Source organism: Peromyscus maniculatus, chromosome 12, assembly GCF_049852395.1.
Source record: "Peromyscus maniculatus bairdii isolate BWxNUB_F1_BW_parent chromosome 12, HU_Pman_BW_mat_3.1, whole genome shotgun sequence".
NCBI lineage: Eukaryota > Metazoa > Chordata > Mammalia > Rodentia > Cricetidae > Peromyscus > Peromyscus maniculatus.
Genome location: NC_134863.1, coordinates 27264794 through 27289824, shown reverse-complemented (window position 1 = coordinate 27289824; position 25031 = coordinate 27264794). Strand labels below are relative to the sequence as shown.

The following is a 25031-nucleotide window of genomic DNA, read 5'->3' as shown; positions in this document are numbered from 1 at the left end:
GAACAGGATGTCAGATCCCCTGGGGCTGGAGTTATAGAGAGCTGTGAGCTGCCTGATTTGGGGGGTGGGGACAGAATCAGGTTCTCTACTAGAACATCATACTCTTAACAGCAGAGCCTTCTCCCAGCCTCCTTTGCTGGCTAGTGGTTTCTTCTCTTTTGTTTTTGGGACAGAGCATCACCATGTAACCCTGGCTGGCCTGTAACTCACTGTGTAGACCAGGTTAACCTCAAGTTCACAGAGATCCTTTTGTCTCTACTTCTTCAGTGCTGGGTTTAAAGGCATGCACCACACCTCGTTTTGTTTTTGAGACAGTGTCTCCTGTAGCCTGACTAACCTGAGACTTCCCAAATCGCTGAAGAAGACCTTCAACTCCCATCTTCTTGTCTCTACCTCCACAGTGTTGGGATTACAGGTTTGTGGGTTCTAGGGATTTAACTCAAGGCTTCAAGCTGCTAGGCATGCTGGAGTGTTGGGATTCCAGGCATGTGCCAAAGTGCTCGGTTTAACAGGGACATTACTAGTTTTATCCTGAAAGAGCAATCTCAATCTGCCACTGGGGGGCACTGGCACCCTTCAGAAAATCTAAGATTCCTATCGCTGCTGACAACAAGTGAATACACTAAAATGTGGTCAAAGGACGTTATTCAATGATGCTTCTACTTTGATTTTAAACTGTGACACTAATGACTTCTCAGATATTTCATTTCGTAGTCTCCTTGGTTTTCACTCTGATTGACTTGTAGGTAATAAGTCACCGACAACAGGTTAATATACTTTGACTGTGGCCACAGGACATATCACTAATCCAAAAAAGTAAAAACAAAGATGTAACTATAAACTTCACTGAGTCGGGGCTGGAGAGATGGCTCAGAGGTTAAGAGCACTGACTGCTCTTCCAGAGGTCCTGAGTTCAATTCCCGGCAACCACATGGTGGCTTACAACCATCTGTAATGAGATCTGGTGCCCTCTTCTGGCCTGCAGTCATACATGCTGTATATATAATAAATAAATATTAAAAAAAGGAAAAAAAAAAAAAACTTCACTGAGTCTACCCAAACTCCTTCTCTGCTGCCCATGGATTCCTCTCTGTCTCTCTGACCACATCACTCAGCCTCCCTGGAAGCCTTCCCTCCTGCCAGTTCACACCTGCTACAGCTTCTGTTTTTCCCAGTGCAGGGGTCGAACCAACACTGAACAAGACAAGCGCTTCCCAACAGAGCACCCAGCCTGCGGTTGCTTATCCAGGGGCATCAGTTAGGGTTTTATCCCGTCCTGGCCCCACCACTCTCTGATACTTCTGTGTGTATATACGTTGCTCTAATCACAAATTTACATCCTTTGGGGAATTTTTGTTTGGGTTCCCCCCCCCCCAGGTTTTGAAGCAGGGTCCCAGGTAGCTAAAGCTGGCTTCTTCAAACTCAAGGAGATAAGAATGACCTTGAGTCCCTGATCATTGGGTTCTGCCTCCCAACTACTGTGATTACAGGGGCGGGCCGCCCTGCCCAGCCATAGTCCGAAGTACTACTTGGTTTACTATTATTGCTCCAGAAATATTGAGTGGTTTGTCTCCCCAATGAGATTTCCAAATAAAGGATTTTTTTTTTTTAAAGATTAAAAATAGGGTAGAACTACAGGAATGACTCAGTAAAGTGTGTGCTGTAAACTATGTAAAGAAGCCAGGTGTGGTAATCCCAGCCAGCCAGAGAAGGCCAACGCAAGAAGTTCCCTGGGGCTAGCTGGTCAGTTCGCACAGTCAACCTGCCAAGTTCTAGACCAAGGAGAAACTCTGCCTCAAAAAAAGGAGGGCAAACAATTCTTTAGGAAGACAATCAAGGCTGACCTCTGGCCTCTACACACCTGTGCACAGGTGTGCAACTCCGCTCCCAAACACACACAGACACACACAAACCCACACCTATCAGCACACCAACTAAATTTACTCATTCATGTGAGTGCTCAGCTGGGTTTTTAATCCCAACACTCGGAGACAGAGGCTGGTGGATCTCTGTGAGTTCAAGACCAGCCTGGTCTACACAATGAGTTCTAGGACAGTCAGAGCTCTATAGAAAAATAAAATAAAATAAAAACTTAGTGCTTGGGGTTGAGACAAGAGGCCCACAGGTCCTTGGTGACCTGATCAAAACCCTGTTTCAAAAACAACAAAGAAATAAGAAGGGAAACGGACAGATGGACAGACAGACAGACCAAAACGCGGGGCCGCGGGCGCAGGGGCGGGAGGCACGGAGGTGATTGCGCGAGCCCCGGGTCGCGGCTCACGGGCGGGGTCAGGGGTCACGGGGTCAGCGCGGGGGTCGTGCAAAGCTCCCATGCTTCCCAATGTTACCTACTCGTTCGCACTGGCTGGCAGCGACAGCACCACGATCCCAATACTCCCAATGCTCGCACTCCTGAATAGGATGCTCGCACTCCCCCTGCACGCTCGCACCCCGCACCCCGCACCCCGCACTTCCCACTCGATGCTCGATGCTCGCACTCGCTGGCACTCAGCACCAGCACCCTGTTGCTGATGCTGGCACCCGTGCCCTGTGGCAGCTTGACACAGTTTCCTCCCCACCCCCACCCTCTGGGGGGCGCAGGTCACTTCCTGTTGTCAAACCCTGTTTCCACCGCGGGCGTCCGTCAGGGGAGGTGGGGGGAGGGATTGTTTCCCTTCGTGTCCGCGGGAGACGTCCCAACGGTCGTCCCCCCCCCCCCCCCAATTTTTAAAAATTTTGTTTTGTTTTGTTTTGTTTTTGTTTTTCGAGGCAGGGTTTCTCTATGTAGCTTTGCCCCTTTCCTGGAACTCACTTGGTAGCCCAGGCTGGCCTCGAATTTTTTTTTTAATTTTAATAAATTTCATATTAAAAAAAAAAGAAATAAGAGGGTGCTTAAGTTTTTTAGGATCAAAGAATATTCTAACTCCTTATGGTTCCTAAAAATCATAGCCTAAAAATTTTAACTCCCCTATTAACCATGTGCCACACACTACTGTGAGTGTTTCTTGGATGCTGACCAGCTTGCAAATGTCAAGTGCTGTTATGTGTTTTACAGAGGAAAGACTGAAGGCTGAAAGAAAGAAAGTAGCTGAGTTAGTAACTAACGCAGGTAGTCTCCAATGCAGATGGCCTAACCCCAAAGCCACATTCTTAACCTCCAAAACATACATTCTATGGTCTTCCACTTTAAACATCTTCATAATTAACAATTAATTCGGGCTGGAGAAATGGCTACTCTTCCAGAGGTCCTGAATTCAATTCCCAGCACCCATGGCTCACAATTATCTATAGTAGCATCTGATGCCCTCTTCTGGTATGCAGGCATACACGCAGACTGAGCACTCATACATAAAACAATAAAACAAAATAATTAATTAAAATTAATTGATTCCAGGATTCCCCTCTATCAGTGCCAGAGAATAACAACAAAGACTTACTGTTTGCAGTTCAATGCAGCCTTGGACAATATGCAGAGTCAGGCCCTGGCCAATGTGAAGCGTCGCATTGGAAGAAAGGGTAGTTCCTGGACTCCCCCAGGGACTCGACTCCTTCCCAAAGATGCTTTCTGCTCTGTCTTTAAAGGACGCAACAGTGAGCTCCTCGTTGCTCACCAGATGAATCTCTTTCAAATTACCGACTGGTTGCTTCATTTGGAAATAACAATGGATAGTTGCTAAAATTACATGTGTACACAAATCCAGAGGAAACTGGAAAATTCCAGAGCTCAGGGCTGGAATTGCTACCGTCTTAATCTGTGTATTTTCCACACAGACATAGTGTAAGACGTTCTGAATGGCCAGTCTCAGCAATCCAGTAGCTGTCTGGCTGTCCATTGCTGTCCACCGAGGACCGACAGCATGTATAATCCATTCGCAAGGAAGTCTCCCTGCTTTTGTGATAGCTATTCCACCAGTTGAAACTTTACCAAAGGTGGCAATGAGCATTCTGCTCTCTTCCTGGATTTCCAAGCCACCAGCTTTCACCAGGCTTCCGGCCAGGCCACCTCCATGCTGAAGTTCTTCATTGGCTGCATTCACCACAGCATCAACAGCATGTCTGGTGAGGTCATCCTTCCAGACAGATAACTCTATCCCAGGGGTCAGCCTCCTTCTGAAGACCTGCTGAGCAGGAGTGCTGTTTCCTGCTCGAGCTGGACAGCTCAGGGTAGAGATACACCCAAACTTATTCTGGAGGACTTCACACAGCTGACTCTCGTTGCTTTTTAAAATTTCGAAGATGTTGTGTTTGATGGGAATTTGCCATGTTTTGTGTTCTGTGAGAGAGTCGTTAGCTGAAAAAGGAGAGGAGACACGAGAGAAAGGGAGAGTGATTCCTTTCAGGACGTGACTCCTTCCCACACTACGAGACTGACTTTCTTACTTCTAAAGAGAGATGACCTGCCACCCCCTCTGTACTGACCCTGCTTCTCACACACACATGGAATTAGGTCAAGGATATCTAAGAGTCCTCAATGCCAAGTCACCTGAAAAGGGCTTGTGTGTGGCACTCAGCACTCTCTACGTGAGAAAACCTTGTACCAGGGGCAAGGATGTCTTGAATGTATATAAAAATTGTGAGTTTGGGAAGACTCATGCCAAGTACACACTTATTAAAATGACTTAATTGTGAATCAAAAATACAGGGGTGCTGCATTCATAACTTCTTCACTTTTTTTAGTGTTTCAGTTTACTTAGAAGAAAATCCTGAGGTAAGGCTTTAGAGTGTAAGTAGTTTCAGACATGATTCTAGAAAACACTAGGGGTTCTAGGTGAGGAGAGAAGAAACTAAGACAGGAAAACAAAAACCAAAAAAGAATAATGTGTGTGTTGGTTAGCAAATAAAGCTTAACTCTATTAGAGGGTGGAGTAGATCACGTAACTCAGAGTTTCAGCCCTAGAGTGGTCATTACAGGAACCAGGTATCCAACTTCTACAAGTCATTGCTGAGGGGAGATGGGCAACACAGGACCAGCCAATGGGTAGAAGGCCAGCAACCTCTGCCTCATGGCATGTACTCCATCCTCAAAGTCAAAATCAACGTAGAGCTACAGCCCAGTAACCAAAAAAAAAAAAAAAAAAAAAAAAAAAAACTAGTTACTATTCAGTGTATGTCTTTCTTTAATCCCCGCACTGGGGAGGCAGAGGCAGACAGATCTCTGAGTGCAAGGTCAGCCTGGTCTACACAGTGAGTTCCAGGTCAGTCAGAGCTACATAGTGAGATCCTGTCTTTAAAGGGTTGGAGAGATGGCTCAGCGGTTAAGAGCACTGGCTGCTCTTCCAGAGGTCTTGAGTTCAATTCCCAGCAACCACATGGTGGCTCACAACCGTCTGTAATGAGACCTGGCACGTAGGCAGAACACTGTATACATAATACACAATAAATAAATCTTTTTTTGGGGGGGGGGTTTAAGACAGAGTTTCTCCATGTAGTTTTGGTGCCTGTCCTGACTCTCACTCTGTAGACCAAGCTGGCCTCGAACTCACAGAGATCCACCTGCCTCTGCCTCCCGAGTGCTGGGATTACAGGCGTGCATCTCCACTGCCCTGCTATAAATAAATCTTTAACAAAAATAAAAATTGCTTACTGTGTATTTCACACTAAAAGATGTTGTCCATATCCCCCATTTTTTTGTGGAAAATGTAGTTAGCTCCAGGCCTCTAGCTATTAGCCACTCAAGTCCACCTCAGCACTAGTCACAGTTCTCAGGACAAGCCCCTGAGCATCAAAGGCAGAGCACAGCCACTGACACCTGTGGGCCACCTCTAACACACACCTCCGGCTGACCAAAACTTCAGTTTGGTGTGGGTGTGTGTGTGGGGGGGGTGTCATTACAGTTTCGTTGGTGGTGGTGATAATACAAGGTCTTGCTCTGCAGTCCTTGAATTATTATCCTCCTGCCTCCATCTCCTAAACTTTGGGATTACCACCACGCCCATCTTCATACAGTCAGGTGGATTTCTCTTTCTTTCATATAAACCTTTTACACTCCTCACTCCACCTCAAAATCCAGTTTCTGGATAACCGAAACCTGTGGAGTGATAGTGTTTGTCTGAAAATCCCCCTTGCCTTCAGAACCTGAACTTCTGCCAGACCTTGCAACCAAGTTAATAACATACTTAGAAACCACTTAAAATTCTGTACTCAATCTGTTTCCCCGCTGTGTATCCAACCTTCTGAACTCGCCTTTAAGAAAACAATGTAAGCTGGGCGGTGGTGGCGCACGCCTTTAATCCCAGCACTCAGGAGGCAGAGGCAGGTGGATCTTTGTGAGTTCGAGGCCAGCCTGGGCTACCAAGTGAGTTCCAGGAAAGGCGCAAAGCTACACAGAGAAACCCTGTCTCGAAAAACCAAAAAAAAAAAAAAAAAAAAGAAAAGAAAAGAAAAGAAAACAATGTAACCAACCTTACTATGCAACAGTATACAATACTTCTTATGCAGTCCCATTTTACAACCTAAACTGATTCTTCCATGACCCTGACCTAGAAATATGTGTGTGCCTGTGTGTGCCGTGGTAATCATTTGCTGAAAGCAGCCGATAGGTTGAAAGCAACCTTAAACAAAGTAAATAACTCATAACTGTTGGAAGCAAAACGTGGATATAGGTTGAGAACAGTTGTTTGTGGGTCAGTAAAGTGACTTCTGCCCTCTGTGTTTTCTGTGCTGTTCAATAATCATGAAGCCCTTTGTTAGGGAAGAACCACAGGACAGACAGACATCAGATGCACACAAGAGACAGACTACAGACGACAAACTTCAGGAAGATGAAGAACGTGAGGGGAAGTGGGGTTTTTAATACTGGGCTTGCTCTTAGTCTAAACTATCCCAAGAGGAAGTGTCTGTTCTTCAGTGAGTTACCAGCAGAGCCTCTGTGTCTGAGCAAGGAAGACTAACGTCAGTGAAACCGGGCTCATTTCAGAGACATTAAAATGCAGGAAAGTATGCATCCTAAAACAGATTAAATATAGTCATTTACTCCATTTCTGGTGTGAGCCACCAAGAAAGACTTCTGGTGACCTCTCTTACCCGAAAGAAGCCACATCTAAGCAGTTGGTCTCAACTGGCCTGAGCACTGATGGGAAACCTGAAACGGGCCATCCCTAGAATTAGGCAGGTTGGCTCTTTCAGCTCTTGGTCACCCTTTCTGCCCAGAGAGTAGTGATGTGGACCTTTGATCTCAGCACTCAGAGGCAAAGGCAGGTAGATCTAAGTTCCGGCCAGCCAGATCTACAAAGTGAGACCGTCTCGAACAAACGAGCAGAGAAAAGAGTCTCCGATCTGCCTACAAGGGAAAAGGACAGTGGGGACCCTGAGAGTGACAGCCTTCAGCTGTCCCAGTGCCTCTGAGGCAGCTCCTCTTCCGAAGCAGGTGGTGGCATCTCCACAGAGCCTGCAGTCACACGCCTGAGCCCCTGACGGGGAGACAGTCTCCTTCCGGGCCCCCTCTTCTGCACTGAGGGGAGAGCTGAGCAAAGCCTTTCCTAAATAAGAGTGAGAGTGAGGCGGTCATACCTGGTCTCTCGGTGTACGCTGCTGCCGCTGCTCCAGAGCCCTGTGAAGAAATGAAAACGTCTCCTTTAAAAGCTTGAAGCTGCAAACGCGGAGAAGACCGACAGTACACGCAGTCTAGTAAGAGGAAGCGCTACTCAAAGCAGGAGTTTTCGGGTTGCGGGGTTTGGGGAGGAAATGTTTTGGTTGTTTGTGTAAATTAGAATGAGCCAAAGCTCTCAGGCAGGCTCCAATTTCCAAAATCTTGTGGGGCTTCCCTAGCCAGAAAAGAAACCTTGAGGAGGCGAGCCTCTCCAGCTGCACCTCCTCACATCTGTAAGGACCAATCTCCGTTTGCCTATTTCACAACACAAATATGAAGTGGGAATTTTCCAGATCTACTCAACAAGGTGCCTTTCTCTACTCCGGTTTTCACTCCTTGCTCACTCCTTACCCATCCTGAAAAAGAACTGCTGATTTGAGTGAAGAAAATCCACACGACATGGAGGTGACCGAGGCTGGGTCTCAGATAACCAGTCTGGCCTCAAACTTACTATGCACTACCATGCCCAATTTATGTGATCCTGGAAATTGAACCCAGGGCCATATGCATGTAGGCAAGCTCTTTACCATCTGTGTCACATTCCTGGTCCTGGAGATGACATTAAAAAAAAAAAGACCATCTATCCCCAAGTTGATTCTGCTAATAAGTATATTATTTATTATTTTTTGTTTTGAATTTTGAGACAGGGTTTTATGTAACACGAATTCTAATGTGCCCAATATCCATTATTGGTCTTTTAATTAAAAAAAAAAAAAAAAAAACTGGAGCCAGATATTGGGGTAAATGTTGAAAGATCAGAAACACAAAGGAATAAGCCACTGTCACATCTTACCTCTAGGACTTCTTAGCCTGAAAAAGCTTCCTCAGCCAAAAAGCTTTAGTTCCTGTCCCCTCGGCCTTATATACCTCTCTCCACCCAGCCATATCACTTCCTTCTTAGTGCTGGGATTAAAGGCATGAGATCTCAAGTGCTGGGATTAAAGACATGTGACTGCCAAGTACTGGGATTAAAGCTGTGTGCCACCACTGCCTGGCTCTGTTTCTCTCCTAGACTGAATCAATCTCATGTAATCCAGGGTGGCTTTGAACTCACAGAGATCCACATAGACCTCTGCCTCCTGAGTACTAGGATTAAAGGTGGGTACCACCACTGCCTGACATCTATGTTTAATCTAGTGGCTTGCTCTGTCCTCTGATCTTCAGGCAAATTTTATTAGGGTACACAATATATCACCACAGTTTTACTCCATAGCACAGGCTGGCCTGGAGCCTGTGGTGATTCTTCTACCAGCTTCCTAAGTACTGGAATCACAGCTATGATTCCAGTTATACCACCATATTTAACTATATTACCATACTCTTGATTTTCCATTTCTCACACAGTACGAAGACAAAACTTAGAAAAAGTTAATATAATTTTATATGTATGGCTGTTTTGCCCGAATGTATGTCTGTGCATCACACGTATGCCATGGAGGCCAAAGGAGGGCATTGGATCCCTGGAACTAGAGTTACAGACAATGAGTCACCATGTGAGTGCTGGGAATTGAACTGGGTTCTCTGGAAGAGCAGCCAGTGTTCTTAACCACTGAGTCATCTCTCTAGGCCCAGGAGAAAGCTGTGTGAGTTCGGGTATACCACATGCAAGTAGGAGCCAACAAAGACTAGAAAGAGAGCATCAGATCCCCTGGAACTGGAGTTACAGGCAAGACTGTGTGCCACCGTGTGGATGCTAGGAACCAAACCTAGGTCCTCTACAGGAGCAATATACACTCTTAACCACTGAGCCATCTGTGCAGCCCCAAGGAGCAGCTTTTGTTGGGCTAGTAAAACCATGAGGATGCTAGGTGTAACTCTTCATGTAATAACTGAACTTCATGACTAAAAAGGTATTTATGTTTTTACCATATAGAAGGCCATCCTTCAGGTCCCACGTGGGTCTTCAGCCGTTTATACCGTTTTGTGTTTCCAAGTCTGTTGATCCTGGAGATGATGGTCTATTTCTGGGATCAAATATGAAGAATACAGTAAGCACTGACCAAAAGGTGAGGGAATTTGTTTGTTTGTTTGTTTTTTATGGTTTTTGAGATAGGATCTCATCATGTTACTCTGGCTGCTCTGAAACTTGCTATGTAGATAAGGCTGGCTTCAAACAGATATTTACCAGCTTTTACTTCCTGAGTGCTGGTATTAAAGGCTTTTAAAGCTGAGGGGATCTTGTAAGAATATATGCAACTCAAATTTCTAAATGGTCTTTTATTAAAAATCCCAGAGCCAGTCGGGCGGTGGTGGCACATGTCTTTAATCCCTGCACTCGGGAGGCAGAGGCAGGTGGATCTCTGTGAGTTCGAGGCCAGCCTGGTCTACAGAGTGAGTTCCAGGACAGCCAGAGCTGTTGCAGCCAAGTTACAGACAAGACTACACAGAGAAACCCTGTCTTGGAAAAAAAATAAAGTGAGAAGAGGAGGAGGAGGAAGAAGAGCAGAAGAGGAAGAAGAAAAGAATATACCATAGGGAAACCTGAAAGAAATTTCTGCTCTTTGGCAGTTTTTCATGTCAACGGTGAGGATGCTCACATCCTTTTGCTACTGTTGCTGTCTACGTTCTGACTGAATTCTGGTTCAAGTCCTAACAGAAGGGGGGGGGTGCTGTAGGAGCTGTAATAGAAAAAGCTTTGGGGAGGTGAGACAGGAGTCAGCCCTTGAAGGTGTTGGTGTATTTAGAAAAACAAAGTGGTAAGACTGGACAAGACATTCAGAGAGCAGCCTATGAGCTGTGGAGCTCCCGACAGGGCGTTTGAACCCTGAGAAAACTGCCTGAACTTGCATGGGGTGTGTTCTGCTGAATCCGTGATAAACAACTCTGACCTAAGGGTATCTAGATGAAAGTCGAAACTCTTCTCATGATTTCAGCCTAGTAGGTAAAAGCTAAAGATTATGAACAGACTCATGATTAAAACTTACAGTTGCTATCCTGAAGTCTCTGGAGTGATTTATAATGTCTTTGCAAGGTTGGTCATAAACCTTGAGTAAATTGGATACTAACCTACTGGGGGGGGGGGGAGGTCCGCCTTGCCTCCAGAGGGCACTGTTGTTTTCACAGAAGAAAGACTTCTAAGGTTCCTAGGAGACTGCCTCTGGGCATCTGCTTTAGACAGTGCACTTGTCTGTCCAGAAACAAGCAGACAAAAAGCAAAAGCTTCCTTTTTCCTTGTCCTTTTATATAGGCTGCTACCTGGAGGCGTGGCCAGATTTAGGGTCGGTCTGCTTTCCTTAAATGATCCAATCAAGAAAACCCTTCACAGCCAGGTGTGGTGGCACAACCCTTTAATCCTGGCACTCAGGGAGGCAGAGGCAGGTGGATCTCTGAGTTCACAGCTAGCCTGGTTTACAAAGCCAGTTCCACAACAGCTTAGGGGGTGTTACACAGAAAAACTTTGTCTCGAAAATCAAACAGAAAAAAAGAAAATTTCTTGCAAACACTACCCAGCTAGCTTGGGTTTTAGTTGATTCCAAATGTAATCAAATTGACAACCAAAAATTAGCTCACACTTCCTACTCCTTCAAGAGTGCCAATCCCTGGTGACTAAGCATTCAAATATATGAACCTAGTAGCCATCAACTTGTATACAAGTTAAACTATGGTGATAAACTTGACAATGAACACACATAATCCCCGCTGTATTTCTGTTGACACTACAGATTTCACAGACCCTTCTTCTTCCTCTCTCTGACCCATCTCATCTGCTCCCAGGCCTGGGACTGACCCCTCCAGGAGTTCAGACCATAGCTCTCCCAGTCTGGGGTACTGTCCTCCCCTCCCCCCACCTCACCTTAAAATTCTGGTTGAACTCAGCTCTTGAAGGCTCTTGTGGTCAGGTGCCTGTCTATCTCACTCTCTAGGGACCCTGGCCAGCAAGCAGATCTGTGCTGGTGGCTAACTTAAGGACCCAGAGCAGAAAATTCCTCAAGTGCCCATCTAACAGTTCACCAAGCAGGTAAACGCCCTCAACTTCAAAGAAAGCAGGTTAACTATAACATGAATTCCGAATCGCTTCTCAGAAAAACATTAATCATAACAATGGTTTCAAAGAGCACAAACATAGAGAAAACTTTTTACCCCTCTATCCGCTACATCCTTCCTTAGGAGGCCTGGCCCTGGGATCCCGCTTCCCGCCACTCTTCCGATTTTGCAAAAGAAGGCGATCTGCGACCCCGGAGAAATTACTTCCCCCAAGAGCCCACCGCCTGGGGTACAAACTACTCACCGGGGCGACAGCCCTAGGAGACCGAAGAGAAAGAAGGAGGAGGTGGCTCTGCGGGGAACAGGGAGGGACCTCCTGGGAAACGAAACTGAAACTTTGCAGCCCTGGTCTCTGGGGCAGGACGCGCCTCTGCTCTGTCCGGGCTGTGCAAAGTCCCTGAGCCCCCACACCAGCCAGACGCCGACAGCCATGGCCTCCAGTTCCTGCCCGCCGTCCCCGCTCCTCGTGCGGCTGCCGGAGGCCATCCCCAGGGCGCACAGGAAGCTAGAGAAATACTTCCAGAGCCGGGCCTCCGGAGGCGGGGAGTGCTCTGTCCAGCCCGTGGGTCCCAGCGCCCCCGACACCTTCGAGGTGAAGTTCCTACAAAGGGCAGGTGAGCCGGGGCAAGGGAACTGGGCCAGGGTCGGGTGCAAAGGCGGACCCTTGCAGGTTTCCAAACAGGCCCGTTCATGCTTCCGAGGAGAGCCCACGAGAGTGCGGCACTGCCTGTGGGGGACGCTGTCGCCCATAGACTTCCTCCATCCCACAGTGGGGGAGAGCGCCTTAGATGTGCCCAGCCTCTGACCTGGTTTGGCTGCTTCCTAGGGATACTTTCCATTTGCTCTCCGAGTTGCCCAATTTCCCAGCAGACCGAATTGAGAGGAGAAAAGAAAGTGTGGGGGTGGGGATTGGGGCGGAAACCCAGGGCCCTGTGCTAGCTAGGCAAGTGCTCCACCAACCGAGCGAGCAGCGTGTTACACCCCAAACCACTTTCCTGTTGTAAATCATGATTCCCTTGACTTGTTTTTTAAAGGTTACAAAATAATATATGATCAGTTTAAAAAGATACACAATGGAAACATGTTCGTGTGTTCTTTTCTGTGAATCAGCTAATGCATACACATTTAAATCACTCTAAACTTTTGGATTCTTGGTTTGTCAGGGCTTTCCCCCACTTAACTATGCAATAAATATTATTCTATGTCATTGAGAGAGTTGAGACCATTGCAGAAGCACGGGCTTCCCTCCACCCCTTTGAGACAGGGTCTCATGTGCCCTTGGCTGGCCTTGAACTCGTCATCCCCCGACCTCTACCACTTAAGTGCTAGGTTTGTGGGTGTATAGCACCATGCCCAGACTAGAAACATGACTTCTAATAACCAAATGATGCTCTACAGTAAAATTTGAGCCTGCCTGCTTTTGAGTTCTGAGTAACTTTCTCCCACCAACAAACCTGCTCTTCCAGAATGCCAGAACCAACTGCTCAGGTTCTCTGTATACTTTAGTTTTTACTGTGAGACAGAACTTTTCCTGGGGGAAGACACAACACACACACACACACACACACACACACACACACACACACACACACACATCTACTCACCTCAGATCGGGAGCCCACCACGGACCAAAGAAAAAATACCACCAAAGTCCAGTTTGGTGAACCAATGGTTTTTATTGGGGGTTACTTACTGGGGTGTGGGTGAGGGGTCACTCACAGGAGCAGAAATGACTCAAAGACAGCTGTATCCCCAAAGCCCACCCAGCATGGGGGACAGCTCGCAAAGCCGGGGACCTGGAGCACACTGCACAGCCTGCAGGTGCTGTGCCCGTGTCTCGAGACCCCCAAGCAAGACCACCACAGAGCCAGTATCCGATGCAAGTACAAAGGGGGTTATTAAAACAAGCAAGCCCGGGCTTGGTCCGCGTCCAACACTCTGCCTATGCAGGTGAAGGAGGACGGCCCTGAGCTCTCAGAGTGAAGGGTTTTTAAAGGGAAAAACCGCAAGCTAGAGGGTACAAGCCTTTGCATTTCAGGGTCATACTTCAGTTAACAGGAACATTCAGCCAAGAGAAGAACTACAGAAGACAAAACACATTTGGAGACTCTCCCAGTACTTTTGGAGATGTTGATGGATTAAGCCTTTGTTTTAGCTGTTTCTTGGCTAGGATCCTACCCATCCTGAGGGCGGGGGTGGGGGGGTGGGGGGGGGTGGGGGTGGGGGTGGCCTTGACCAGAGTCTTAGCTAGGTGTTTATGTCTCTGGAACTTGGTTCAGCTTTTTATCTTCGTATTACTAGAAATGAAGTTTTCTTTAAAATGGAGTTTGTTTTGCTCTCTCATAGGCAGCTCCACAGGTGGGGCAGTGTCCTTTCCAAGTGACTCTGGTCTAGACCTCTTCCAGGCAACTCGGTTGGTTTCTGTTTCTTCTGGGCAGATGGTCTGGTGTCCTCAGTGCAGCTTGGCTTGTCTGAGTCTTAACTGCCACTCTGTTCTGGGTGTCTCAGAAGGACTCTCAACAGTCTTCATTGATTACTCTAGCAGGTGGGGGGGGTCTGGTGAATCTGGTCAGTTTCAGGGACTTCCTGAAGCTAGTTTAAGTTGTTTACCTTCCTGCTTTAGGAGCTTCCTTCCCCACAGGATGGAATGTTTTCATCTGAGGAAACTTACACACCGGGCCCACATCCTGGCTTCACCCACCTAAACAATACAACCTAACATGTGTTTCCATAGTGTTTACCTTGTGTGAGGGATTAAAGCCATCTAGAGATTCTTAAACGGTATGGAAGGCCAGTGTGGTGGCACATGCCTTTAATCCCAGTGCTCTGGTGGCAGAGACAGGCAGATGTTTGTGAGTTCAAGGCCAGCCAGGTCTATATAGGGAGTTCCAAAACAGCCAGAATTACATACATAGTGAGACTCTCAAAAACAAACAAAAAGCAAGCAAACAAAAAGCATGGGAGAATATGGGTAGCTTGTGTGAAAGTCCTAAGCCTATAAGGGATATCTCTGGATTTTGGTGTCCTTGGAGGTTCCTAGATCAACCCAGAGAGGGCCTTGAGGGTCATCTGTAAATTCTCTCTCATTTCTGTGTGGATGTGTGTGTGTTTAATGTCTCCCTGAAGCTAAGGAGAGAGTACTGGAACAGGAAGAGCACCAGATGTCAATTGATGGCAAACCCGTGCCCATTTTCCTGGAGACCATTAAAAAGCCAGTAGATGACCCAAGCTCCAGACGCCCGTCTTTGACACAGTCGTCAGCTGAGATAGAAAGTTCCAGACCTCCATCTTCGACACAGTCGTCGGCTGAGACAGAAAGTTCCAGACCTCCATCCTTGACACAATCGTCAGCTGAGATAGAAAGCTCCAGACCTCCATCTTTGACACAGTCGTCAGCTGAGACAGAAAGCTCCAGACCCCCGTCTTTGACACAGTCATCAGCTGAGACAGAAAGTTCCAGACCTCCATCCTTGACACAGTCGTCAGCTGAGACAGAAAGTTCCAGACCTCCATCCTTGACACAGTCGTCAGCTGAGACAGAAAGTTCCAGACCTCCATCCTTGACACAGTCATCAGCTGAGACAGAAAGTTCCAGACCCCCGTCTTTGACACAGTCGTCAGCTGAGACACCTAGCTCCAGACGCCCATCTTTGACACAGTCTCTGGTTGAAGCTCTGTCCGATGAAGAGCCTGTTTCTAACTCTGTTGATGCTATTGTCCAAAAGGTGAGTGTTGACAGAGGAGCTGGCACTGTTTCTACAACTGCCTCTGGTCACCACTTCCGCCTTTTTTGGTCCAGCAGCCTTGTGCCGGGGACTAGCTATGAGCTAGGTGCCGTCTAGGCACCGGGCTACAGAAGTGAGTAAGCAGGGACAAGATTCCTGTCCTCGTGCAGCCCGTACTGGGGTAAGGAGGGACACAGACCATAAGCAAGTAAATGAACTGAGGATAAGTACTTCAAAGACAGAGACGTGCTAGGAAAATAAAAAGGGGAGCTTTGCCTTAGAGAGGAACAGGGTAGGGGCTCGCAAGGGGAAGATGGGAGACCTTCTTGCTGAGGTGACATTTAGCCTGAGGCTTAAATGGTGAGAAGGCACCAGCCATTAAAAAAAAAAAAAAAATGCATTCAACAAGTAGATAGGAACTGCTTACTATGTTCCAGGCACTGTTGTAGGCACTGGGGCCACAGGCACATTGTGGACCACTCTTAGGGCCCTTCACATCCAGTAAGGGAAACAAAGAACAGTAAATAGATGTATAATAAAATTCTTTTTTTTTTTCCCCGAGACAGGGTTTCTCTGTGTAGCTTTGCGCCTTTCCTGGAGCTCACTTGGTAGCCCAGGCTGGCCTCAAACTCACAGAGATCCGCCTGGCTCTGCCTCCCGAGTGCTGGGATTAAAGGCGTGCGCCACCAACGCCCGGCCTGAGAAAGAATGCTCTGTGTGGATTAAAGCTCATCTGAAAAAACCTTGAGTGGGAACAAATCATTAGACATTTTGCTTTTATATTATATTCAATATGCCTATATCCTTTTTATCCAAATCTGGCATTTCTATTGCGTCACTAAACTTCTAAAAACCAAGGTCTAAAAGGACTTAGTAACTTTGCACGAGTGAAGTGTTTTAAGTGGTTTTCTTGAAGTAAGAGGGTAAGTGAGAGAAAAAAGAAAAAAGCATATTGACATGGGGTACGACCGAGCATCTTCCTTGGATTTAGAACTACCTAACTCTTTCTTGAGGACCACAGCAACTTCATGGAGAGCAGCGATGCCTTATCTCTACCCTTAGCCCCCAAGGTCAAGCTAATGGTAGCTCTAGACACAGATCTCTTGGGCACAGAGTTTTAGAAAATGTTCGTGCCCAGGCTTCATTGCAAACCAGTTCTATGAGCCTCTTCAATGAGCCCTGGCCTTGACTTTCTTTGTTTAATTCACCTTTAAACTCCCCCAAGGTGAGTCCAATGTGCAAACAGAGCTAACAAGCCTGGCTCGTGGCAGACTGCACTTCTCAGAGGATTTAAAGGAGTCAGCTAAGAAAAAAAGATCGTGGTCATTTGTGTAGTTCCTGGGGGTCTTCCTGAAAATGGGGTTGATATCCAAGAGATCTTATTTGTACCTGTGCCCTTTAAACTTTCAGATCTTTCTTGCTGTGACCGCTGAGCTGAACTGTGAACTGCTCTCCAAAGAGCAGAGAGCACGCATAGCCGCTGTGTGCCCTGGCGTCAAAAGCGTGGAGGGTGAGGATGGAATTGCGAAGGTGTGTGGCAGCTTCAGAGATATTGAGATGATACATCACTTTTTGAGCATGCAGCTTTTGGAAAGTGAGCAGAAACAGAAGTACCCTCCACAAAAATACCCCCCTTCTGATGTGGAGAGAGAGCCACCCAACCAGCAAGACCGGGTCAGAGGCTTTTCCTCTTCGGAACCAAAAGCCAAGTTAGAAGTTTTTGAGAACTGTTTTGAAGTTTCTGTGCTTTTCCTTGAATATTTCAGACATGCCTGTCCTGGTAGAATACAGTCCATAGAGAAAAAATTTGGTGTGAACATTGAAATCCAAGATAGTGCTCCCGACATAGTCTCTGTACGCTTCACACCCAGGCAGTCAGACAACGTAAACTTAGAAGCAGCCTGTGATTCTTTTGTGAAAGACTTTCAGAAGTGCATCCAAGCTCTGAAGCAAGATTGTGTCTCTTTAGAGGACCCTCAGAAAGCAAAGGAACTCAGACAGGAGTTGAGTCGCTGCTTTCCAAAGCTCCTGATAAAGGGGCAGGGGGAAACGCTAACTCTCCTCGGCTCTCAAGCTGACATTTCAGCTGCCACAGAAAAAGTCTCCCAAACTTCCCTCAAGACACCTGTGAAAATAGTGGCGTCTGGTTACAGGATGGGGATTGAAGTTGATTCGACTCACTTTAAGCTTCTAAAACCGGAATTGCTCCAGGAAATCTCAGAGATAGAGCAGAAGTATAACACCTGCAGCAAAATCCAGGAGAAAGGCCAGAAAACCTGCATCCTATTTGACACCAAGGATAAGGAGGTTGACCTGTCTGTGCACTCTTATGCAAGTTTCACTGACGCCTTCCAACATGCCACGTGCCAGCTAAGGACAGAAGTCCTGCCGCTGAAACACTTGGGCAAGGGGAAAGCTCACTTACATAAGACCAAGTTTGTGGACGACTTAAAAAAAAAGCACCCCAGTGTACACTTCGTGATATCTCAAGAGTCAATGACTTTCATTGGTTTGCCGAATCAGCTTGCGCAGGCAAAGCAGTATGTCTTCAAAAGAGTGGGACTGCCCCCATCGTCTGGAGAGAAAATAAATGGGGATCATGAAACACCCATGGATATCGACAGGGATGACTCCCATTCAGCTTTACCTCCTCCCAGAGGCTCGGCCGATAGCTCTGGGGCCTTGAAGGAGAAGAGCGTGGAAGATGACTGTGCCATCTGCATGGATACCATTAGCAACAAGCGTGTGCTCCCTAAGTGCAAGCATGAGTTCTGCACCCCCTGTATCACCAGAGCCTTGTCAATCAAGCCTGTCTGTCCTGTGTGTCAGACTTCCTACGGTATCCAGAAAGGGAACCAGCCAGACGGAGGAACCATGACTTTCAGCACGTTAAGACATCCCCTTCCAGGTTATGGGAACTGTGGCACAATTGTGATTCAGTATACTATGTCAGGGGGCATCCAAACAGTAAGTATGCCTGAGGACGTCGAGTTTCTTTCTTCCTTTCTTTCTTCCTTTCTTTCTTCCTTCCTTCCTTCCTTCCTTCCTTTCTTTCTTACAGATTTATTTATTTAGTATACAGCATGTATAACTGCAGGTCAGAAGAGGGCACCAGATCCCATTATAGATGGTTGTGAGCCACCATGTGGTTGCTGGGAATTGAACTCAGGACCTCTGGAAGATCAGTCAGTGCTCTTAACCTCTGAGCCATCTCTCCAGCCCTCGAGTTTCTTTTTGCTACGCTAGAATGAGCAGCGCCCGGGGGGTCGTCCTATAGCCTCTTAAATAATGATTTTCCCAGGAAATCGGTCTGTGATTGTGGGTAGGGACGTAATAGAGAGAGGCAAAGTTCATATTGTTTGCTTAGAATTCACATGCTTTTTAAACTAGTTTCACCGTGTTGGGGACTGAACCCAGCATCTTGTGCATACCAAGCAAGCACTACTGAGCTACACCTCTAGCCTTTCATGTCTTTTTTAAAGGTAAAGATCATATGTTAGGATGGGAGGAGCTGGGTAGCTAGTGTCATTTGAAGAGAACTGTGAATTATTCAGAATATGAGCAAAAAAGTATATATTTTTTTGGGTTTTCAATAGGCTTCACCTCCAGTGAGCACACCTTTAGTATAATAAAATTCAGAGGCATACCATTTTTTATATAACATTTTCTTTTCTTCATACAGAAGGAGCACCCAAACCCAGGAAAGCCCTATCCTGGAACACATCGAACAGCGTACTTGCCTGATAATGAAGAGGGAAGAAAGGTCTTGGATCTGCTCCGGGAAGCCTTTCAAAAAAGGCTGATTTTCACAATAGGGTACTCTCGAGCAACAGGAGCCTCGGATGTCATTACATGGAATGACATCCATCACAAAACATCCCCATTTGGAGGGCCAGAAAAGTAAGAGCCTTTTGAGATGTAATGGTTGCTGAACAACATATAGGTTGTTAAATGCTGCATTTTGAGGCTGTGGGTGTAAAAAGATGTTCTAGCAGGAGATGTTAGCCCTGTGTCTTCGGGTTACTGTTGCTCTGATGACCAAAGGCAACTTGGGGAAGAAAGGGTTTATTTGGCTGACATATCCTGAATCAGAGTCACTGAGGGAGGACAAGGCAGGAACTCAAACAGGGCAGGAACCTGAAGGCAGGAACTGACGCAGAGGCCATGGAGGAGTGCTGCTTACTGGCAAGTAAGTTACTGGCGTACTCCCCATGGCTTGCTCAGCCTGCTTTCTTATAGAACCCAGGACCACCAGCCCAGGGGTGGCACCACTGACAATAGGCTGGGTTCTTCCCACATCAATCACTAAATTAAGAAAATTCGCTACAGACATGCCAACAGCCCAATCTTATGGAGGCAATTTCTCTGTGTAACCCTGGCTATCCTGGAACTCACTTTGTAGATCAGGCCAGCCTGCCTCTGTGCTAAAATTGTGTGCCACCACCACCCCAGGAGGAACTTTCTCAATTGAGGTTTCCTCTTCTCTGATGACTCCAACATGTGTCAAGTTGACATAAAATTCTAGACATCACGCATAGCAAAATACTAATCCATAACAATAATTTCAAAGACAAAAAAATTGGTCCCAGCCAGGCAGTGGTGGTGGTGTATGCCTTTAATCCCAGAATTTGAGAAGCAGAGGCAGGTAGAACTCTGAGATTGAGGCCAACAGAGGGAGTACCAGGACATCCAAGGATATGTGGAGAAACAGTCTTGAAAACAAGAAATTGGTCCCCCCCACCTTCTACTCCACCTTTCTATTTTATTATTATTATTATTATTATTATTATTATTATTATTATTATTATTTTGGTTTTTTGAGACAGGGTTTCTCTGTGTAGCTTTGGAGCCTATCCTGGAACTCACTCTGTAGACCAGGCTGGCCTCGAACTCACAGAGATCCACCTGTCTCTACCTCCCAAGTGCTGGGATTAAAGGCGTATGCCACCACCCCCGGCCTCTACTCCACCATTCTTAAGGTATGACTTGGTTATTAATTTTGTATCAAAGGTGGACAGTGGTGGTGCATGCCTTTAATCCCAGTACTCAGGAGGCAGAGGCAGGCAGATCTCTGAATTTGAGGACAGCCTGGTTTACAGATTAAGTTCCAGGACAGCCATCCAGGGCTACACAGAGAAACCTTGTCTTGACAAAAAAATAAATAAATAAAAAGGGTATTTCAGAATCCAAGATGAATCCGAGTTGATTTAATTTAGGCTTTCATATCGATTTGAAAGGCAGAAGCTAGGAATGTTATTTGCTTTGACTTCTTTTTTATTTTTTTTAGATTTATTTATTTTTATGTACATTAGTGTTTTGCCTACATTTATGTCTGTGTGAAGGTGTCAGATCCCCTGAAGTTACAGACAGGTGTGAGCTGCCATATGGGTGTTGGGAATTGAACCAGGGTCCTCTGGAAAAGCAGCCTGTGCTCTTAACCACTGAGCCATCTCTCCAGCCCTGCTTTGATTTCTTTTAAGGTCATCTTACTCTCCTCCCTCACTCCTGTCTTCCCATCGGTCCACAGAGATGCTGAACTCACATGGCTGATACATGGTAGAAAAAAGTCTTAGTTATAAAGAGTCCCAAGATGGGGCGGGGAGATGTATTCCAGGAAATCTGAAATCTGATTCTACCTTATAAAACTCAGAATTCCTCTACTTGTGGCATCCAAAAGAAATATATCCTGAGACCTTTTCAAATCTCTCAATTTGAAAATCCTACTGTCATACGATTACCTGTTCTGTAGAATATGGCATTTATAACATTACGTGCATCAGTGCTTAGGATAAGCTAAGAATATGAGCAACCTGGCTGAAAAACAGATGCTGGTCAGTCAGCTGGGCACTTAAGTGACTAGATATCAGTCACTGTCTGGATTGCCTGAGGGTGTTGGAACCCAGAGTACTAGATGCTAAAATGCAAATTGTACAGATTTTGTTGTTGTTGTTTTGAGACGGGATCTCACTGTGTGGCCCAGGCTGGCCTCAAACGCACAGAGATCTGACTGCTGTCACCCTCCGAGTGCTGGGACTAAAGGCCTGTGCCACCACACCCGGCTACTGTACAGATTCTTAAGAATTATTTGAAAAAAAAAAAAAAAAACTAAAGGGATTCTTTTTTTCTTCATGCAGTTTTGGCTACCCTGATCCTAATTACCTGAAACGTGTCAAGGAGGAGCTGAAAGCGAAAGGAATTGAGTAAGGAAAGCACTGAGAAGATGTCTGTCCACTTTCCAAAGAAGTGTGTCAGGAGGTCGTATTTGTACAGGCCTAAATCTTTTCAGAAAACTATAGCTTTTTTTGTGTTAAGTAGATGTAGTTTCTATAAAAGCAGAAATCTGCTTGCCAGTCATTTCTAGAGTGTTACTGTTTCATGGAAGACAAAATATAAAGGGCATGGGCTGGGGAGGTCATCCATAAGTTGTGAAGACATGAGCTCAGATCAGCAGCAGCCACGCAAAGGCTGGTATGATGACATACGCTTATAATCTTAGCACTGGTGAGTGGAGATGGGGGGATTCCTGGAGCATACTGGCCAGCTAGTCTAGCCCAAACCATGAGCTCCAGGTTCACTGAGAGACCTTGTCTCAAGAAATCGGGTGCATGGGAGCATGATGGCACATGCCTTTAATGCCAGTACTCGGGAGGCAGAGGCAGGTGATTTCTGTTAGTTCCAAGACAGCCTGGTCTACATAGACCAAGTTCCAGGACAGCCAGGGCTACATGGTAAGACCCTGTCTCAAAACAAACAAAATAAATATGAGGTGGACAGAAATAAAGACAACTAGCATCACCCTCTGGCTGCCATATGCTCCACACACACATATGCACATATACACACACAGAGAAAAGTTTTAGAAAAGAAAAAGATAAGGGATTTCAAATTTTTGCTGAGGAAGTCAGATCTCATTCTTGTGTTATGGTTGGGATGCTGACTATTATGAAACCATCTTCTGTGTCTTTCACTTGAACCATTGGCAACTAATTGAACCTCTCCAGTTTTTTGTTTTGCTTGAGACAGGATCTCACTGTGTAGCTCTTGAACTTGCCTTGCAGACCAGATTGGTCTTGAAGTTAGATCTGCCTGCATCAGCCTCCTGAATGCTAGGATTAAAGACATGTGCTATATGCCCAGTTATATTTGTTTGTTTGGGGGTTTTTGTTGTTGCTTTTTATTTTTGATTGGTTTGGTTTTGGTGTTGGGATTTAAACCCAAGATCGATAAGTTCCATCCCTAGACCTTTGATCCTATTCCATGGCCATCTCTAGTAGTACATTAGTTGTTTGCTTTTTAATCCCTGCCTGGACAAGTAAAACCCTCGTGTAAATGGGAAATTTAAAAACAGGATTGCCTGGAGAAGACCACACTTCCTTCCCTACCCACAGCAAGAAACGTGTCCAGGAGATCAGGCAACTTTTGATAATAAATAGAACAAGAAGAGTCTTGTTTCTCAGGATACTGAGCCTAGTGGACAGTTGGTGTTTAATGTGTGTTTGTGGCCTCACTCAGGTAGCTAGTAGCTCAGCAAAGGGATGCGCACATGAAAAGATTTGCTCCTCAGATCACTGGCAAAAGCAGGACTGGGAACCTTGGCATTCATTTGGCAAACAGTTTCTTACTCCAACAGGTATTGGTTAGACTCTGGCCAGGCCTTTATCATAGGCGCTACCCTTCACCGATCCTTGGAGTCCGCCCTAAAGGGTGCCCTTGTCTTGCCACAGAAGTGCAACGTGTTTTTCACATTTTACCCCAACGTTATGTTGTAAGTTTTGAATATATTCTGTTTCAATTTTAACAGATAAATAACCGTGCCTTAGCATTTTCTAATAACTGCTACCTGAAATGTAGTAATTTTTTGTTTTGTTTTTTTTTTTGGGGGGGGGTGTTTGTTTTTTGTTTTTTGGTTTTTCGAAGTTTTTTGTTTCTTAATTCTTTGACTGAATCCCACCAATTTGTGTTATCTCTCTCATGGTTTTTTTAGTCCTTTCCCTGGACATGAGTGAAGGAGAGAATTAAACCTACTTTAGAGTCTGTATGGCATGTCACAGTACACTGTAAGTGGTCCTCCAAAACAGAAGAAAATAGTACACAGTGATCTGGTGATCTGTGTTACAACTGCTCTCCAAAATGGTAGATGACCTGTCTTGAACTTTTCCTTAAGACACACATAAAAAACATTTTGGCCAGATAATAATAGCAAGCATTTATTGAGTACTTATTCTGAACATACTTTACATTGATGTGATCAATACAATTTGTAGCTGTAGTCTTTGAACCGAAAATTGATGTGCAGAGTATCGGTCAGTCACCAAAGGTAACATAATTAAGTGGAAGTGGTAACTTTTACCTCAGTCTCAGTTTTTGGTTTTTTTGTTTTGTTTTTTGTTTTTTGAGACAGGGTCTCATGTCGCCCAGACTGGCCTCTTCCTATGTAGCCAAGGCTGTTCTTGAACTCTGTCCTTCTTGTCTTACCTCCTACCCAAGTTCTTGCATATATCCTAGGCTGATCTTTGTTGCTGGTTTTTCTTTTGCTCTTTGGGGGGCCCATCACCCAGCTCCCAGATAATCACATAGAGATTTACTCTTTCTTATGAGTGCCCAGTCTTAGCTTGGCTTATTTCTAGCCAGCTTTTCTTAAATTACCTTGTCTACCTCTTGCCTCTGGGCTTTTACCTTTTTCTATTTTTGTATATCTTTTCTTTCCTTCTTATTCTGTGTCTGGCCATGTGTCTGGGTGTCTGGCCCCTGACATCCTCCTCTCCTTCTCCTTTTCTCACTCCCTGATCTCTCTTCCCAGATTTCTCCTCCTGTTTATTCTCTCTGCCTGGCAACCCCACCTATCCTTTCTTCTGCCTCGCTGTTGGCCGCTCAGCTCTTTATTAGACCAATGAGGTGTTTTAGACAGGCAAAGTAACGCAGCTTCTCAGAGTTAAACGAATGCAACATAGAAGAATGCAATACATCTTTGCATCATTAAACAAATGTTCTCCAGCATAAATGAATGTAATACATCTTCAACAATTATTCCACAACAAATCTCTCAGGATCTGCCTTCCTGAGCCTCCCGAGTATACGGATGCACCACTATGCCTCACTTGGACATCCAGCTTAGACCTTCTACTGTTGAGGATTCACCACGTTTTTTTTATCATTAAGACTAACTGATCATTTTCTGTCTTATAATCTAGTAGTTAAATTTACTCCAAAGAAGCAAAAAGTTGGTTTTTGTTAAGTTCTGGATCTTGCATTTCATCACATGTGCAGAGGCAAATTCCATATGGTGTGAGTGCTTAATGGCGTTTGGATTTCTGCTTTTGCAAGGTGTTATTATCTGCCTTAAATAAACTAGATCCTTATTTACAACAGATTGTGTGGTTTCCCTCATTTCTCATTACTTTTTCCTTAGGTTGGAATTCTGAGTGTTTCCTTTGACACATACAGTATACAGTGGTGTGGGGGCGTTTTTGGGTTGCTTCATAGACTTCACTTTTGATTGCAAAAAAAATCGTATTTCTCAGTACTTTTCCTGTCTAGTGAATACAGGTTGTTATAGAGACAGAAGTAGACCACAGGGACAGTGAGATGGGTCAGAGGGTAAAGGTGCCTGCTGCCAAGTTTAACAACCCGAGTTTGATGCCTGGAACCCACATGGTGGAAGGAGAGGACCAACTCCGGCAAGGTGTCCTCTGCTGCATGCATGTCATGGCACACACACCCCAACAAATAAAGGA

The 25031-nt window shown here is 45.7% G+C and overlaps 2 protein-coding genes across 4 annotated transcripts in view; one reads left to right on the top strand and one right to left on the bottom strand.

The window, feature by feature from the left end:
• Nucleotides 1-12465, bottom strand: part of Parp9 (poly(ADP-ribose) polymerase family member 9) — a 34836-nt gene extending 22371 nt beyond the window's left edge. The window contains exons 1-4 of one of the 3 annotated variants that reach the window (XM_042259260.2): nucleotides 12379-12465; nucleotides 9455-9552; nucleotides 7510-7549; nucleotides 3438-4291 (exon numbers count right to left, since the gene is read on the bottom strand). In XM_042259260.2, coding sequence (XP_042115194.1) covers nucleotides 3438-4291; nucleotides 7510-7549; nucleotides 9455-9469 — 909 coding nt within the window. In that variant the 5' untranslated portion in view covers nucleotides 9470-9552; nucleotides 12379-12465. Of the gene's footprint in view, nucleotides 1-3437; nucleotides 4292-7509; nucleotides 7550-9454; nucleotides 9553-11668; nucleotides 11955-12378 lie in introns of those variants that run through there. The other 2 variants (XM_042259258.2, XM_042259259.2) reach the window with 2 other exon arrangements.
• On the top strand, nucleotides 12003-24663 carry Dtx3l (deltex E3 ubiquitin ligase 3L). The gene is made up of 5 exons (XM_076548810.1): nucleotides 12003-12186; nucleotides 14699-15297; nucleotides 16708-18264; nucleotides 18980-19197; nucleotides 21432-24663. Exons 1-5 carry the CDS (start codon nucleotides 12003-12005, stop codon nucleotides 21499-21501), a joined length of 2628 nt encoding a protein of 875 aa, XP_076404925.1. The 3' UTR covers nucleotides 21502-24663.
• Nucleotides 24664-25031: the final 368 nt, after the last annotated feature.